Below are 19,099 nucleotides of genomic sequence, written 5' to 3'. Positions count from 1 at the left end.
AGAACGTCGCGGTAGCCAACGCCGAAGGTACGGGACCAGCGTTAACATGAAGGCTAACGAGGCTCCACCAAGGCCACAGGACTGTGGAAAGAACCAGCAGACTAGGCCTAGCCCAAAAACAAACGGCCCCAAAACTGTTGGAAAGAAAAATGCTAACCTCACACAGAAAATAGACTGCATACTGATTGGAGATTCCATAACAAGGTATGTGGAGATGGCAAACACAGAAAATATCTGTCTAGACAATACAACTGTGAAAGAGCTAGCCGAAAAACTTCCAACACTAATCAGACCAGGAATAACAAAAATTGTCATTCACTCTGGATCGTTTGACATCCTGCGAAAGAAGACTGGCACAGAGACTTTGAAAGACGATTTCACACGTTTAATGAACACACTAGACAAACATCAGTCTGGGTACACAAACACTGATGTGTCCATCAGTGGACCAATTGCATGCTTTCGCAGAGGACAGGAAGCATTCAGTCGACTCCTAAATTTTAATTCATGGTTAGGGGCTGCATGTCTCGTACACGGCCTGAAATTCATTGACAACTTCAATGTTTTCTGGAATAACCCAGAACGTTTTCAAAGAAATGGCTTTTTCCCAAATCGCTTAGGTTCAAAGCTCCTATCAGCAAACATGCGTCATGCCTTGATGGCCTCCAAGAATATTAAGCTCACACCAGCACGAGAGATAGTCATGAAGGACACAATCTCACCACGAAGTACAGCACAAGACGTCCCATCCCCGCCCCCCCCCCCCATATCACACAAGGCCATCTCGTCTGATCAAATGTCCCCGAAAGCACAGTGCAGTCAGTACGGTACAGTATAGCACAATTACCATGCCATCTCTAAAAACATACAAGTAATCATAACTAGCCAATGGCATGGTGAAAAATATACGCCACCAATGCGTTTACCTGCTATTAACCTCAGGGCCATCACGGTCAAACCAAAGCAGACCTCCTCTAAAGAAGTCCAACAAATAAAATTAGCTTTCCTAAATGTCAGATCACTGAATAATAAAACATTCTTAGTAAATGATCTGATTAAAGAAAATAACTTAGATTGCATCTGCCTAGTAGAGACATGGCTAAATAATGACACAGCTACATCAATAATGATAGAAGCTTGTCCACCAGACTATAACTTTTTTCAAATACCCAGAAAAAATAAAAGGGGCGGAGGAGTTGCAGCAATCTTCTCCTCAAAACTCTTGTTTAGAATCACAGAACTAGGCGAGTTCATGTCAATGGAATATCTTGCCATTGAACTAAAAACAGAATCAACTATTATTGTCACAATATACCGCCCGCCTAGACACTCACCAATATTTATACAGGAGCTCTCTGAACTGATCTCACTATGTGTTACCGGATATGATAAGGTGATCCTAAATGGAGACCTGAACATCCATTTTAATAAGAAAACAGACTCCAAAACTATGGAACTAAAAAATCTACTGGATAGCTTTGACCTAATACAGCATATAACAAATGCAACTCACCGGCTTGGGAATACACTAGACTTAGTTATAACAACAACTGGGCTAAGCATAACAAATATCTCAATAACTGAATTACCTCTCTCCGACCATCACTGTATATTTTTTGATACTCAAATAACCCTTACTAAAACAAAAAAAGAAATCATAGTTAAAAAGAGGCTCCTAAACGACAAAGCTGAATCAAAGTTCATTGATCTTATCAGACTACATGAACCACACAATCATGACAGCTCTCTAAATGAAATGGTAGAAAATCTCAATGATGCAATGTCATCTATATTAAATTCTGTCGCCCCATTAAAAACGAAAAAGAAGAAAACTAGAGCCTCGCCCTGGTTAAACTATAATACGGTCAACAAAGAAAAAAGGAAATGTCGTGCAGCGGAGCGAAAATGGAGAAAAACAAAAACCACCATATGCTGTGATATATACAAAGATGCTTTAACTGCTTATAATAAAACCATCCGCTTAGCAAGGAAAGATTACTTCTCTAAAATCATTACAGAAAATGCTGGAAACTCCAGAATCCTCTTTTCCACTATTAATGTACTACTCAACACTGCCCCTACACCTCCTCAGTCATCAACGGTTAAGTGTGAAGAACTTGCACTATTCTTTAACAACAAAATAACCTTGATCAGGGCCAGCATTACTCATGATGGAAATAAAGTTGATTGCGGCAAACCGTGCAATGTAACCATGAGAAGTTTCACATGCATCACATTAGATGTACTCTGCAAAACTGTCTCAGAATGTAACTCCTCCACCTCAGACATTGACCCTATACCTACAGCTTTCTTCAAACGGGTATTTAATAGTGTTTCAAGCCCTGTGCTAGATATCATAAACACTTCCCTTAGGACTGGTATTTTCCCGGATGCCTTTAAAACAGCAGTTGTAAAGCCATTACTAAAAAAACCTAACTTGGATAGTAATGAAATGGCAAATTATCGTCCAATATCCAACCTACCATTCATTAGTAAAGTACTTGAAAAGATAGTTTCAGTTCAAATAAATTCCTTTCTTGAAGAAAACAACATCTTAGAAGAATTTCAGTCAGGATTCAGAAAATATCATAGCACTGAAACTGCCCTCACCAAAATAATCAGTGACCTCAGACTAAACTCTGACGAGAATAAGATCTCCATCCTTATCCTGTTGGATCTCAGTGCAGCATTTGATACAATCGATCATGATATTCTAATCGATCGTCTTGAAAACCATGTCGGTTTCTCAGACCATGTGCTGGGCTGGTTTAAAACATACATCAGAGGGAGGAAATTCTATGTTAAACTAGGAGATCACATGTCTGATATATACGACAACAACTATGGAGTTGCACAAGGGAGTTGCTTAGGTCCTTTACTCTTCTCCCTTTACATGTTACCGCTGGGTGATATCATCAGAGAACATAATGTAGATTTCCATAGCTATGCGGATGATACACAACTGTACATATCTGCTGAACCAAATGATACAGCGATTAGCTCCATTACAGACTGCTTACTGTCAATAAATAAATGGATGAGTAAGAACTTCCTGAAACTAAACGAGAACAAAACTGAAATTCTAATTATTGGCTCCAAAACTAAAAAAGAAACATTAATAAAGAACCTGGGGGGACTAACCCCTTGGATCAAATCTGAGGTCACTAGTCTTGGGGTTATCATAGATTCAGAACTGAACTTCAATTCTCATATTAGCAAAGTGACGAAAACATCGTTCTTCCATCTCAGAAATATAGCAAAAGTACGACCATTTATTAATCAGAACGATGCTGAGAAGCTAATTCATGCATTCATATCTAGCCGGTTAGACTACTGTAATGCACTTTTCACAGGTCTCCCTAAGAAAACCACAGAGAGGCTTCAGCTAATCCAAAACTCTGCAGCCCGACTGCTAACTAGAACCAAAAGGAGAGAGCACATTAGTCCAGTCCTAGCCGCTTTACACTGGCTTCCCGTAACATTTAGAATTGACTTTAAGGTCCTTCTCCTTACATACAAAGCTCTAAATGGACAGGGACCTAGCTACATCGCCAACACTCTAATAAATTACACACCAGCAAGAACACTGCGATCATCAGCTGCTGGACTACTAGAGGCTCCCAGAAGCAGTCAAAAGAGGATCGGTAATGCAGCCTTTATCAACTATGCCCCAAAACTATGGAACAAACTACCCCAAAACATCAGGGAAGCCAACTCGCTAGACATCTTTAAAAGACAGCTTAAAACCTATCTCTTTGCTCAGGCATTTCACTGATAGTTATCTGCTACCACCTAGTGGCAAGAGGAAACATCAGGGATATCCTGACACAACTTGTATTTATTCTTACCCTGCCTACTCTTTTACACTGCCTATCAAACTCATGTGTCGGTTATTGCACTTTTTACTTCTTACTGATGACTATTTTTAAACTGAATCATTTTAAACTATTCTTATTTATTGCTAGATCCAAATGTGAAACACTGCGGGTTGTGACGCACACACACACAGTCACACACACACAGTCACACACACACACACACAATCACACACAAACACACACACACACCGACATACACACATACACACACACACACAGACACACACACCGACATACACACACACACACACACACACACACACACACAGTCACACACAGACACACACACACCGAGTTGTAGTAGCGTTGTAGTTGTAGATCTAGGTTAACTGTGTCCTGGTAGAGTAGATCTAGGTTAACTGTGTCCTGGAGTGGTAGTTGTAGAGTAGATCTAGGTTAACTGTGTCCTGGAGTAGAGTAGTAGTAGTTGTAGCGTTGTAGTTGTAGATCTAGGTTAACTGTGTCCTGGTAGAGTAGATCTAGGTTAACTGTGTCCTGGAGTGGTAGTTGTAGAGTAGATCTAGGTTAACTGTGTCCTGGAGTAGAGTAGTAGTAGTTGTAGATCTAGGTTAACTGTGTCCTGGTAGTTGTAGAGTAGTAGTAGATCTAGGTTAACTGTGTCCTGGTAGAGTAGTAGTAGTTGTAGCGTTGTAGTTGTAGATCTAGGTTAACTGTGTCCTGGTAGTTGTAGAGTAGTAGTAGCTGTAGTAGTAGTAGATCTAGGTTAACTATGTCCTGGAGTGGTAGTTGTAGAGTAGAGTAGATCTAGGTTAACTGTGTCCTGGAGTGGTAGTTGTAGAGTAGTAGTAGCTGAAGTACAACCACACACACACACACACAACACAATAAACACACATACACACTAAACAACGATGCATACAGGATTATTTATGACTATTTTTAAACTGAATCATTTTATTCTTATTATTTGCTAGATCCAAATGTGAAACACTGTGATTATTTGTTCATGAACTACAGGAGTATTACTGAATAGAGAGCCTATTAAGATGCTAGATCCTAATGTGAAACACTGTGATTTGCCATATCTTGCTACGCTCGCTCATGCCTGTATTTTTTATGTCCGTTCTATTTTATAATTTTTTGACTATTTTTAAACTGAATCATTTTAAACTATTTTTACTATTTGTGTTACTGAAAACTGTAAGCGGAGAGCCTATTGGGATACTAGATCCTAATGTGAAACACTGTGATTCTACCCGTCTATCTTTTTATGCTCGCTTATGCCTGTATTTTTTACTGTTGTGAAGCACTTTGAACTGCAACCTCTGTATGAAAAGTGCTATACAAATAAAGTTATTATTATTATTATAAGCCACTGACACACACACAAGGAGGAGAAATGCCGGCTTCTGGTGTGAACTACCAGGCTCCTGCTCGCACGAGAATTAACGTGTTGCAGCGCTTCGGGTCCTGTGTGTCTCTGGCGTTAGTGTTGTGTCTCACCAGACCATGTTGAGGTTAGAGCAGCGAAGGTGAGTGTCGCGTAACTCGCGTTGAAGTGCCGGTGATCTCCATTTGTTCTGTACACACTCCAGATAAAAAGACACATTGTCACTTTAACTGTTTTGACTAAAAGTGGTCTATATTTAGCCGGACACATTCTGGGCCATATTTATGAGGGCTACGACATAGCCACAACAACGTTGAATTCGGGTCTAGGTTTGATATAGTTCTATATAGGGTCTGGTGCTCACACTGGGATAACTTACTAGCTGCATCCTGCATCTTGTTCAAAGAGAGGACGGCAAACACTTTCATTCCAACTCCTCCCTTCTGTTTTTGCCCTCCCTCGATTTTTTTAATCGGCCAGCCAGCCTCACACACTGCTTGTGTTCAGTCCAGACAGCCTGTGTTTGTGTTGTAGTCGTTGCCGAGCAAAATAGTTCCACATTTTCCAGCGGCATCCAGATTTCTTGCTTTCACTTCGAAGCACGCGCTTTTTTCTGTTCAGGCACGCGTTTGTTTTGTGCTTTCATCATTTTTATAGTTATAGTTACATTTTTTATTTTTTATTAACCGCTCGTAACTGAAGGCGAAAATATAAGTGAACTATATCGGGTTATAATAAACGAGAAGCGGTTTGAATTTGAACTCGACTGGACACCGGCGCCAGCAGGTAAGACTATGATCATGATACTGTAACCTCTCATGTCTGTCGCAGTTGACTTTCACCTCCGCGCCTCCAGACTGGGATGCACTCACTGTACTTGACGCATGCAAGCTAGCTGCGCTGGTAGCCACACGTTTATTCCGGCATAATAATAATAACGTACAGTATTCAGTACGTGTGTGATTTAGCAAGAAGTTAAGAAGCGTTTTAGTCCTCGCGCCTGTTGCCCGGTAGTTAATAAAGCTGCTTGTATTATTAAATAGCAAAGCAGCTATTGCAATGCGCAGTCATAGACATGTGATAAATATACAACTAACTGTTCAACACAGTAACTAACTAAAGCCACATCCCTGTGTCTAAATACGGATGGCGTGCTGTTGTTGTTGGTGCAAACATGAAAATGATTATGATTATATTTATCATTCATGCCTCCCACGAATCGCCTTCTGCGCTTTTCTTTTTCAAATGTCTTGTAATAATTATATAATTCAGTTTCCAGACTGAATCATAGAATTTTGGAAAAGGGTAGAAGCAAAGTGCGCAATTCAGGGGACTGGATCCAGGTTAGATTATACTAGTCATATGGAGTTTATATAGTTAAATGTCAAATCGGGGATTTTCACCTACAAATGTGCTGCAGGCTAGGCTACTAAGAGCAGAGAGCGTCTCATACATACACATAAATTATGGACTCGCATAGCAGACCCTCCACACTTGTTAGCGCTGTGCTAGCACAGGAGAGTAATAGGCCTACACACAGGCTTAGCTATCATCACTTGAGTGTATGACCAAAAGTCAAATATTAAACAAAATATTATTGTACTGCAGTGTGCCACGAAATACTGGATTGAAATAGGCATACAGTTTGCCACAAAACACAAACAGGCTGCTAAAGTAGGTTAAATTAGGATACTTCCGGTCATCTTGTTTTAGGTCTGTGAGTGACACTGCACCCAGTCTCCTTCCATGGAAGAAAAACAATTAAGGTTCAATCCAGGTTTTGTTTTCCTTATAACCACAGGAGCGGCAGATACAGGCAAGGAGACGGCGAGTTCTAACAGATCTATTAGGCAGTCAGACCCTCTTTAACATTTTTCTCACTCAATCTAGTTAGTGATATGCATTTCCAGGTGAGCACGTGCCAATGGCTTGCCTCATTTAACAGTACACAGCGAGTCTAGACTCGTTCAGCCTCTCCCCGGGCTGTGGACTCTGCTCCAGTCGAGCTAGTTTTCTTTTACCCAATATAAACACTGATAAACCGCCACACACACACACACACGCACACACACACACACACACACACACACACACACACACACACACACACACACACACACACACACACACACACACACACACACACACACACACACACACACACACACACACACACACACAGGGTTAAGCCACAATATGTCCTCATTTCCCCTCACAGGTATGCTCACAAGATGTAACATATTTTATGGTGCAAATAAAACATTACACTGATAAACCAACAACATTAACAAATCACACAATGTTATGCATGCTATATGGTATTGATTTAGCCACATCATCTACTAATGCTCATACAACTGGCAGTAAATATCCATTATCTGAATCTGGGATTTAAAACACTGCTCTACAAGCTACATCAGTACCTTGCTATGCTATTATAGTGAAGTAAAAATAAAACAGGGTATGTAGGGCCTACATTTTCAATTCACACAATGTGATTGATATGATAAAATGGCAAATAATTTATTCAATCCGACAAAACGATTGGATGCAGGAAATAATAGCAAAAAAAAGCCTATTGCCAGCCTATATCTATTTCCTGCATCCAAGTGTTTTTTTGTCCAATAGGCTAGTTGTTAAGCTTCATGTTTTGTACAGGCCATACTAGCCTACAGGGGACATGCTAGGTGCATGTTTTTGTGAATGGCCATTGTGGCGCTTTAATAGTCTGATAGGATTATAGATACTTAACCTAATTACTTTGCTTTCTACCTCCAGGTTGTAGGCATTCACCCTCATTGTGATTCACAGCTACACATATCTTCCACCTTGTGCTTTCTAATCAATCTTGTATGATCGTTCTGGTTACCATGCCATCTTCCTATCAGCACTTTCAGGAGTAACCCATGCAGATCGGAGCGTACAAGTTATTCTGGGAAGACAAGTGTTTTCTCAAGCCTGGTGATCAGACCTGTGTTTTTCACAGTTATTTGTTGCGGCCGCTTCTGCCTCGTGCTCTGAAAGGGTTCAGTTCTCTCGGCTCTGGATGTGTGTTTTGGTACGAGGGACTCGGGAGGGATTTGGGGGAAACTCCAGCCGACCTCTTGTCTGAAATGGTTGCAAAAATCGATGCAAAATTTAAAACAATCCTGAGAGACCTTGTCTACGAAAACGAAAGGACCTGAAAGAACCCATGGGTTTATTATGATAGCTATCATTCTCCCTGTCAAACACACTGTTCTGAGTGGGTTTCACAGACAGGTCCAAATATATTACCCTTCAATTCACTGGACCATAACCACGTTAGGCTATTTTCCCATCAACAGCTCTATTGGTATAATATGGCTGTCTTCAGTATCAGTAGACTGATCAGGGGCAGTGAGGTTGTCTCTTTAGGTGGCACCTACTAGCCTATAGCTATAATGCAGACGTCAGCTCTCTGGTGAAGGTTACGCTGTCATGTAGCCTGGTGGTGCACCATATTTGATGAGGGACGCAGTGCGCTGTAGTCAACACAGCATCCACCCCACCCCCCCTTCCCTTCATTCTGTCCCACCTCCACCCTGACCTCCTCCTACTGACTCCTGGAGTCTCCCTCTCACTGCAGACACCTGAAGGTGATGCTGCTGCAGCAGCGTAATAACTGTAATAACTAGGCCACACACCATACTTATGCACAACACAGCGTCCTGCAAACGACTGTTTATACTGTTTAACAGACTCAATTGGCCAGTGGCCAGGAATGGGCGGATATTTTGAGTCACATAATCCCTGCTCTTACAGTCTTCTTCCTTGTACAGGTAACTTACACAGGGATAGAGTTGCACGTTTTTGGTGCACTTTCAATATTATCAGGCCTGAATAAGTCTGTTGGCCATATATATGATTGCTTGACTAGAAATGATTGTCAATCTCACCTAATTGTCATATCTTACTACCTCAAGTCAGTGAGGAAGGGCACAGCTGAGAAGAGCTGGGCTATGGAGTGTGTGCTGCCAACGCACTGTAACGCAGCCCTACAAGGACGTGTGAAACAGGCTCATTGACCTTGTAGTGTCAACAACAAGCACCCCACCCCCTCGTTTGTTGTACTGTATCTCGATATCTAAAAACCAAGCTATCTGCTCTCTTAATATTTACATTTCTCCTACCATTATCTGCTCTCCTGTTCTTTTTACCTTATGTAGGCTATGTTTTGTTATTATCGGGTAGTAAGCTATAGGCTATTTGTAGTCCTGCTCCAGAGAAGGCCTGGCCTACTGTTTTATTGTTAGGCTACTTGCAGTACTGTTACAATAATGTCATGAGTGTAGTTTAGCTGTGAGCTGTGCACCATCCCACTGGAATGTAGCTGGATGTGGCCCAGTGTTTATATTGGCCTACTACTACTAAATAATTCACTGGCTATTGTGCTGATTAATCCCATGGTGTGCTTAGAGAATAGAGTCAACCGATAGATTATGAGTTGACAGCTTGTCACAGTAGACAGACAATTGAGTACTGTACAAATGATGGACTATGCATTAAGGTTTATATGTTAGCGACTTCCCTTCCTGTTCATATTGCTACTTTACTTTTCTGCATGCAATCAGAATCTAGCTCTTACCCTGAACAACTAAGTCATGCCCCCTTTCTGTCTCTTAGGGGAATGCAACTAATTTTAAGAATTTACATGTTATTTCTGTGCCCCAGGACAGGTCAACATGCACCTCTCTATCCTTACATTAGAAATCAAAGAGAACAATTTGTGATGTCACCTGGATGTAACATATGGGGCTGCCTAATAGACTTTGAATGGGGCACTGATTTTGTGCGCCCCTTGAAATATATGTGCATGTATTACACCCATATGACTTTTAAATTGTGTTTTCTATGCTAGAACATAAACCTCATGTGGTTGTGAGAACTCTTACATTTTCTTTTTTATTGAGTTTATTAACGGGATGCATCAGCTATCAGTGTAACCATTTCTCAATTGGTTTGACCATTTGATTATTAGGCTTGTTACATCGAACAAGTGTAACAAGCAAAGTACTTTGAAACTGTCACAAAACCGTATGAGGTTTTGACACTCAGCCTTGACAGGAGTGCATACTATAAGAGTTGGGACTTGATGCATTCATAAGCAGAGGCATAAACAAAGTGAAATATTACAAGAAGATAGTGTAACTTATTATTTTATTTATTTATGTCTCCACAAAGTCATTGTCATTTTCTATGGCCACATTTTACACTTGGATGACATCACAAATGTGAGGGTTCTCTCTCTTAGGAGAGACTGGTGGTCATATTTGCTATATTGAATTCTATATGAATTCTTAAAACTCATAGGCCTACAACTAGATCTCAAAGGCATCACTGGTCATGATAGATCCATTGAGAGAGATTGATGCTCTCTGTTGTGAAAGTGTTTTAAAGCAAACACGTCATAAGCTTAGCACAAACGAATGGAACCGGATGCGTAGCAGCTAGCCTAGTAGGCGTTGGCCAACTAACACCTCTCCCAGAGTTTTAAGCTAGGCTAGATGCTACGCATCCATTTCCATTTGTTTGTGCTAAGCTAGTCTAGCTTGCAGCCGGATAGCTTTCTAGTACTGAACGCACAGAGAGGAAATTGGTATCTATATTCTTGTCTGATTCTGGAGAAGACAGTAAGCGGCTACTAAGCACATTTCCTATAATGTTGGCGTGTCCCTTTAAGAAATGGTCAACCCAAGGAGGGACTCTGTCCAGAGTTATCTTACTTTAACACTTACTCATGATGGCATGGCATGGGTCCACTATTTGTCCACTGTATGGGTCCCCATTGTCCTATCATATGTAGCCATGATATCAGTGCCTTTGGCACACAATAAGCAAACAATTTGCAGGGATATTTGGAGGGTGAAACAAGAGAAAAGAACCACGGCGGTATAGAACAGCACGGGAAAGGTCATTGAGTGCCTTCTGTTTCTATTCAAAAGGCGCACAACGCCGTATAGACCATTAAAGGCTCTGGAGCAGAGCCAGTGTCCACTGTGTGTAACTTTCCAAGAAAGGCTGTGGTGGAAACTGCGTGCCATTCCGTGTATCTTAGCGTTTGGGGAGAGAGAGAGTGAGCAGACAGTGTGCTGCACTGTGAAGCACACACACACACACACACACACACACACACACACACACACACACACACACACACACACACACACGCACAGTGAAGTATTCTGATGATGCTGGCTGCAGCGTTGCTGCGTTGCTGCTGAACCGCGCTCTCTTAGGTGTGCCAAAGTACAAGCTCATGACGCTGATCTTGACCTGAATGCAGGATAGGCAGAGCTGCAGGAACAGTGCTCGCCCCCCTGAGGAAACTCTCCATCGATCCGTAGGTGGGATGAAAGTGGGGAGGAGGAGGATATAGAGGCGGTGGAGGAGGAGGAGAAACGGGTATCAAGCAAGCAAAGCAATCCTGTCCTCTCTCTCTCTCTCTCAGCCCCTGTATTCCCTTTGAGCCATGGTGCCTTTGTTCTCGTGTTAGAAGGTGGGTGTAGCAATTCGTCCCCCCCCCCTCAACCCCACCCCATCCCTCTCTCCTCCACCGCAGTGTTCTCCTTCTGGGCTGTCTATGTGTTCACTGTAACACACACACAGACGCTCTCACCCCCCCCCCCCCCCCCCCCACCAGCTCCTCCGTCTGTGTCTGTCACCGTGAGACACAGGGAGCAATAATATCTCCTCATATCCTCCCTGCTCCTCTTCACTCCTCCTTACTCCTCCCCACCAGCCGTTTGTTTATTCACTTTGTGCCTGAATGCACTGCATTCATGTTTTATGTAGGGTAGCCCTCCTTTCTCTCCACTCTTTCTCTGGGGTCCAGACCAGAGTGCTGCCCAGACTTTGTCCCCAAACCGCCAAGCCTCCTCTTTGTGGGTCGTAATAAGTCTTCTCTGTCGAGTTGTATTGAGTTAACCACCTTACTGTTTCCTATCTGTATTCCGATGGTGTCCACACACACAGAACAGAAGGTGGATACTGTAGGTACGCAGCACACATCTGACAGTCAAAGCCATAAGTAGTCGAGCCTGTCATTCGAGTTGCACTGTTTGAATCTGCATGTGGGCATGTGGCTGAGCCATGATGGGCTGTGCCAGAGAAGAGGCTGGGAGGGACAAGGATGGTCTGGCAGAAGGAGGGGTTGTTGTGGAGCATCCCCTCTTATTTGTTAGTGACGTATTCTGCCTGCCTTAAAACCTCCAGCTGATTGGCTGTGCCCTTGCGAGGAGTACATCAGTTGCAGGCAGTTATGAAGAAATACCCTCTATCTCTCTCTCTCTCTCCCTCTCTTCCTCCTCTTCCTTGTGTCTCCTTTTCCTCTGCTTCCCCTCATATTTATAACTATATATGATCGCTGCGGATCACTGGTGTATATCGCAAGCACCAGCATGTGCCAGCTCAAGGACATTGCCTTCCATATTGCAGTATGATTCATGTCAAGTTAGTCAATTACTTTCAGCTATGCGAAGCTCATGGGAGTTAAGGTGATGTCTCTTTCTTGCCTGCAATCTCCCTCCATCCTCTCTCTCTCTCTCTCTCTCTCTCTCTCTCTCTCTCTCTCTCTCTCTCTCTCTCTCTCTCTCTCTCTCTCTCTCTCTCTCTCTCTCTCTCTCACTTAATCAAGACATAGCTTGCCCTTTCCTGTTCATCCCTGCCTCCCTCCCTTCTGTACGCCCAGCTCTTCTTTGGTTCTCCTTTGCCTTTATTCTCTTTGTCTCATTCTCTCTCTTTCTCTTTCCTCTTCACTCTGTGCTTTGTGTTCTTCATCCTACTCTGTTTACAGGGCAGTCTTGAAAGTCTTGACTAGTTCTAAAAACCAGGAGCTAGGTGCTACTTTAAAAATGCAATTTTTTTTTATTTTCTCAGACAAACGACCAACTTATGTATTGTGTTTGTTTGTTGTTCCCCACAGCGAGGACATTGGTGCCACCGTGCACATGCAGAGAAGTCGCTGAGGAGGAAGGATGATGACAGCGAGGTAGAACGTCACGGCGGTCCGGTCCTCGGCTATGGGGGTTAGGAGGGATGAGAAAGAGACTGAAATAAGAGGAGGAAGTGGAACTCCGAAGTGCCTGCTGTGAGTGCCTGCCCGGTCCTGTGGTGTTTGGCTGCTGTTCTGCTGTTTGCTGCTGTGTTACTCTGCACTGGGCTCCTCCTCTGAGCTGTGGCCCTGGCTAGGTGAGAGCAGGACAGAGCGGTGTGTGTGTGTGTGTGTGTGTGTGTGTGTATGTGTGTGTTTGGCCTTGAATGGGGCTATATTTTACCCTGACAGCCAGAGAGTCATCCGTCCTACTGCTGATCTGCAATTCCCTACCTACCCGAAAGCCGCCGCCTTGTCTCATCAATACAAGGACGCCGGTCGATAAGGTTCTGCTTTTTCTTTTTTCTTTTTTCCTTTTATCTTTTCTGTTTCTCCAGCAGCCTGTCCAGACAGACTTGGTGCTACAGTGACCGCGTGCCCAGAGCCCGGCCATGTTGACGTGAGTGTGTGTGGCTGGTGAATCGCTGTGACGTGTATGAGGCAGACCTGGAAGCCGGACTGCGGGGAGGGACCCTGGACAGCAGGACACAAATCCACTCTTGGGACGGACGTACGCGGTGGGACAGAAGAGGGCAGAAGACACGGTTGCCGAAGTGCTTACCTCTCCCGGACGGTATCCGCCTGAACTCCATATCCCAGCATGCCAGAGTAATGTCCTCAAATACGTTTTTTCCTTATTTTTCTTTTTTTTTCTCTCTCTCTGAGCGAGAGCTGGTCTCTGCTCACTGTCAAGCCTTGCTGTCGCACTCTACATAGTGAATCTTTGACTAGTCACTTACCCAGTGAGACGCCCCCCTAACACCAGCCACCTCCAAGAGACCTGCTGTCGCTATACCCAGGAAAACTGATATCGCTCCCATTCTGTTTTGAGTGCTTATTTCCTCACCACCCATTCGTTTAGACTTGGACTTGTAGTCTTGTATCTTAGTCCTCCCACCTGCTCCCCCAACCCCCCCCCCCCCACCCCCTGTGATGGCTGTCAGTATGGCCATGGGACGTGACACCAAATGGCTGACGCTGGAGGTGTGCCGTGAGTTCCAGAGAGGCACCTGTTCACGGTCTGACGCCGAATGCAAGTTTGCCCACCCCTCCTGGAGCTGCCACGTGGAGAACGGCAGAGTCATCGCCTGCTTCGACTCCCTCAAGGTAACGAGCGGCACAACAGACACACCACACTCACCAGGCGTGGCCTGGCTGAGATTAGCTCTTAGTCGCTTGTCGATGCTTGCAGTAGGATTCATGTCACGTTATTTTCTTTTTCTTTGGCTCTGCAATGTGGGCTACTAGTACTACACCATGAGTGAGGTTAAAGTGTTTCTTTCTCTCTCTCTGTCTCTCTCTCTCTCTCAGTGTCTCTCTCACACATTTGAAATGTTTATTTATGTCCACATGAACAGAAGTACAAGGAAGCCTCATACAAAGGACATAAACACTGCCAGTGCAGTCAGAAAGTATGAAAGAACAGCCAGTTACAAAGTGCATGGACGGCAGAACGCTGTTACATACAGTATGGCTGAACTACTTGTCAGACACATCGGACACGAATCATGGGTAAAGGAAACAACGCCTCCTCCAAATTGAGCGGCTTCCTATAATTGCTGATACTGAGCAGTACCTTGCTAACTGCTTGGCCTTCCTTTTGGGGTGAGCGGCTATTTGTAGGCCCCTCACAACCAACTTGTGCACATGCCCTAGGCTGCCAAAGATAAAAACTAGGAGTTTACATCTGTAGCCTAGATGTTAGATGGTCTGCTGTAGCTGTTGGTGTTTCAACACTTTGGTTAGAAAGGCTTCTTCTAAGCTGTAATCAAAAGTACAGCCAACCTCAAGAATGGACACCTCCCTAAGGTGATCATTTACAACAAAGACATCAGGGGTGTTAGCTGTAATATTAGAGAACACAGAATCATCATTGCATAGGTTAAACATGCTTGGCTTCACAGTAGAATGCTTAAACAGCGTGATGGAGGACCTAAAAATAGAAGAGATATATTTTGCTATCAAATCTACTATTCTGTCATGCTTACTTATGTAGAGGCCCCTGTATACATGGCAACCATTTAAGATGTGGGACATGGTTTCAGCTATTTGGTCATTGCCGTGATGAATACAGTGAGGAGCATGATTGCCTGGAAACCAGATGGAGAGATTCAGTTTAGATGGTAAGACCTGTAATCTTGCTTTCAAAGTAAAGATAACAATGCACTCATCTATGGCAAAAAAATTTAACAGAGTGAGAGACAGAATGGTCCGCAGCAGGGAGACACGCAGTCTTCCCCTGCAGTCTCAACTCAGTCCATTGTTCTTGCTGTCTTTGCTGTTGTGCCCACAGGAGGCGACCTCGGGCATTAGTCAGTGGAAGTTGGTGATCCATTCCACACACAGGCATAGATGCTCTGACAGAGATACTGGGGTCAGATATAATATTCTCTGAGACAGCCACTGCCTCAGAGTTAGACCCCACCCACTCCAGGGTAACATCAGCCCAGCAACACATGACACACACACACACACACACACACACACACACACACACACACACACACACACACACACACACACACACACACACACACACACACACACACACACACACACACACACACACACACACACACACACACACACAAAGAGTGTCCTCATGATAAGAAATTTGCATTCTTATCCAACATAGCGCAGCTACAGTAACATTATTACAACAGGTTGGTTTTCTGTATCGTTCCTACGGCGAAGGGTGTGTGACTTATTAAGGTTCCTGGAGATATTTTGGGCCGCTGGCATTTTAATAATAAATGCCCGTTGGACCCATCCTCGACTCTTGTTTCTCCTCATCTATGCGTCTTCCCCATCTTGTCCCCTTAACGTCCTGTCCCTCCATTGCTGATGTGGCCCAGTCAGGTCAGTCAGCCCTGACATCTCCCTCTCTCACTTGCACTGCAGAACCAAAACATTACTGATCAGAATGAAGTTGAACTAACTGAAGTGGTTCTGCTGGGTTTTAATGGAGACACAGCATCAGCTGTCATGGTGGCTAATCATCATGCTAACATTTAGAATACACTTTCCATGCATGTGTGTGTGTGTGTGTGTCTTGGTGTTTTTGCTTGACCAGTGCCCCTGCAGTGTAAAAGTGAGACCTATACAAGGGGCTCTCTGTCTGACTGCAGCTGCTGTATCCCCGTTTATTGGGTTAGAATTTATTATTCAGCCATTTTTCTGTGTTACATCCTCCAGAGCAGTGGGGAGAGATGCAGACAGAGAGAGAGAGAGAGGGGGGGAGAGAGGGAGAGAGAGAGTGGGGGGGGGGGGGGGCTAGCAACAGCACAGGAGTGTGTACCCATTGGATAGTTGGGTTTTGATGTTCCTGAGTGGCACGGCTGTTTTTAGAACAGAGCAACAGTCTGTCTCAGTATTGGTTAGATTGATGGGTGGCGGGAAGGGGGGGGGGGTTGGGGATAAAGTGTAAAAGGCCACGTTTGGCCATCTGAGGCCTCAGGTTCATGCTGCTGCTTTCAGAAATGCTGAGTGAGAAATGCTGAGTGAGACAGGCTGAAGTGAGACAGGCTGAAGTGAGACAGGCTGAAGTGAGACAGGCTGAAGTGAGACAGGCTGAAGTGAGACGGGCTGAAGGACAACGTGGCTTTTCTCTTTCATCAGGATGTTCACATGCAGGTTATCCCTCCTACTCCCATCATCAGTGTTTGTTCCCTTATTGTCATGTATTCCTTTTATTTTACAATCACTGCTCGCTTGGCAGGCAACACTTCTGTAGGTCGTAAAAAATAAGAATCCGAATCCGACGGAAGTGCGTTCTGTTTCCACGAGAGCTCGAATCCTGCACCATCGTTTCTTCCTTCCTCTCCTCCTTCCCGCCCCTCCTGTCTTTGTTAATTTGATGGATTTATCCGCTAATGGCCTGGCCTGCCTCCCTCGCCGCCCCCTCTCCGTATCTGGCATCTCCTGGCCTCTACTCCTGCTGCTGCTCCTCCTGCTTCTCCATTAGCCCTGTCTGGTCAGTCTGAACCTGCTGGAGGAGGAGGAGGCTGCTTTACCTTGTTAGCTGGAGTGCTGCTCTCATCTAAAGTGATGAGTGTGCCTCTACCACATCTGCCCCTCCATCCTACTTTGTTGATAAATGCTACAGATTCAGCAGAAAATCTCCACGGCAACGTCTTGTTCTGGGTGACGTCATCGTCTCGTGTGCGAAGTAAACACGCCTAAACTTGAGCCGGTAGGTCCTTTTTTAATTAAGGATAACCTGTTAATTTCTCCCATTGTTTGGGTTCAGAAATTATCATTTCCAGATGCAACATGTTTCTATTTGTTTCTGTAGGGTGATCCAGGCTTGGTTTGTTAGGTTAATGTCCTGTCTCTTCCCTCTACATCATGCACACAGCAGAGGATAGGATACTACTGTACTTCTGTTGCTCAGTGTGTTGCCATGGCTACCAAAAGGAGATTCCTGACCCAGTATTCTGCTAGAGACAATACTTTTCGCTTGTCTCTCCCTCTCCACTAGTTTATATACATGTATATTATATTCACCCTTTAGCTAATGGGATCATATGCTTAAGGGAATAATAAAGTATGACTTAAACTTAAACTTAATGATCTTGGTAGTTGGTACGTTTTTTATCTAGGTTTAACTCTGACTGCCACGCTCTTCCCATCTTTACTCAATGGCGCCAAAATTATTGACCATTTTCGCAATGTTTGCGGACCCATCGTGTGTTCTGTATTATAGCTATGGAGACAATAGTATGGGTCATTTGACAGGCATTGTTTATAGTCCAAGAGTGACAAAGCAGTTAATTTCTACATACTGTAGTTTGTGCGCTATTACACGCTAAACATCGACCCTTTCGAAAATAATCCAGTCTTTTTCCATAGATCGCGAAATACGATGCGTTATATGCAATAATAATAATAATAATAACAGGGCTTGACATTAACTGTGGCTAGTGGTTTTCCAAAGTTACTAGCCACTCAGCATTTTCACCAGCCAAAAATCATCACACTAAATAATTTTTTCATCAATACGTTCCCATTTTATAGCGTGATGTTGAATAGGTTTAAAATCAAAATGCATATGATCGGTCGGGGGGGGGGGGGGGGGGCGGCGGACGTTGTTTCTGATTATTGATTACCAATTAACGGCATTCGTTATTGTAGCATCATACACTGATGTGTCATGATGTCATGTATGTTGTGTATGTCATAAATGTCACTATAAATTGAAAATGGGGGACCCTGATGTAAACAAGACAAACGTCTTTCTCTGGTCTGCATTCCTTTAACAATTGTGTGTATTGAGCCGTACTGTATTGTACCCATTCTGCAATCTGTTAAATAAAGTTTTCATTCATTCATCGGCTGGTTGGCTATGCTAACAAGGCCTGATCAGCATGAAATCGTTCTTACCTGTGGCCGGTTGGATCCCAAAAAGGATTTCCCAGTTATTGATCGCCATCTGGTAGATCGATATGTCCATTGGCTGATGCTATATTCCTTTACTGCATACTGAATTCGGCGTCGCAAAAGGTATTCCATGCGATCTGATGAAGGCATAGCTTCACGCTAACAGAAAAAGTAGGCCTGAATGAAACATTTTTACATCTGGTCTGAAAACAAGGAGTACTCCATTCTCGAGACAGCACCACTACCAGGATCTGGCCGGTAATGCACTTTTCTGAATTGTTGTGGGAGTTGTAGTATTATGTAGTATCACTTGGATTGACTTAATTATTGCAGATGCCTTTTGTAGACTACAATGTTTTTTTTTCATAGAAAAAAAGTCAC

General features: G+C 43.7%; 1 protein-coding gene across 7 annotated transcripts in view; it reads left to right on the top strand.

Moving 5' to 3' along the window:
* The first annotated feature begins 5,765 nt into the window (after positions 1-5,765).
* The window catches only part of mbnl3 (muscleblind-like splicing regulator 3), an 84,965-nt gene continuing 71,631 nt past the window's right edge, over positions 5,766-19,099 (top strand). For 5 of the 7 annotated variants that reach the window (XM_084331322.1, XM_084331319.1, XM_084331325.1 and 2 more), the window contains exons 1-3: positions 5,766-6,015; positions 13,172-13,437; positions 13,678-14,446. In XM_084331322.1, coding sequence (XP_084187448.1) covers positions 14,273-14,446 — 174 coding nt within the window. In that variant the 5' untranslated portion in view covers positions 5,766-6,015; positions 13,172-13,437; positions 13,678-14,272. The remainder of the gene's footprint in view (positions 6,016-13,171; positions 13,438-13,677; positions 14,447-19,099) is intronic. The other 2 variants (XM_084331320.1, XM_084331321.1) reach the window with 2 other exon arrangements.

This window comes from Notolepis coatsorum (assembly GCF_963971535.1).
Source record: "Notolepis coatsorum genome assembly, chromosome: 16".
In the NCBI taxonomy this organism is placed as follows: domain Eukaryota; kingdom Metazoa; phylum Chordata; class Actinopteri; order Aulopiformes; family Paralepididae; genus Notolepis; species Notolepis coatsorum.
The sequence above is the reverse complement of the archived record's forward strand: the minus strand, read 5'-3'. Positions and strand labels throughout refer to the sequence as shown.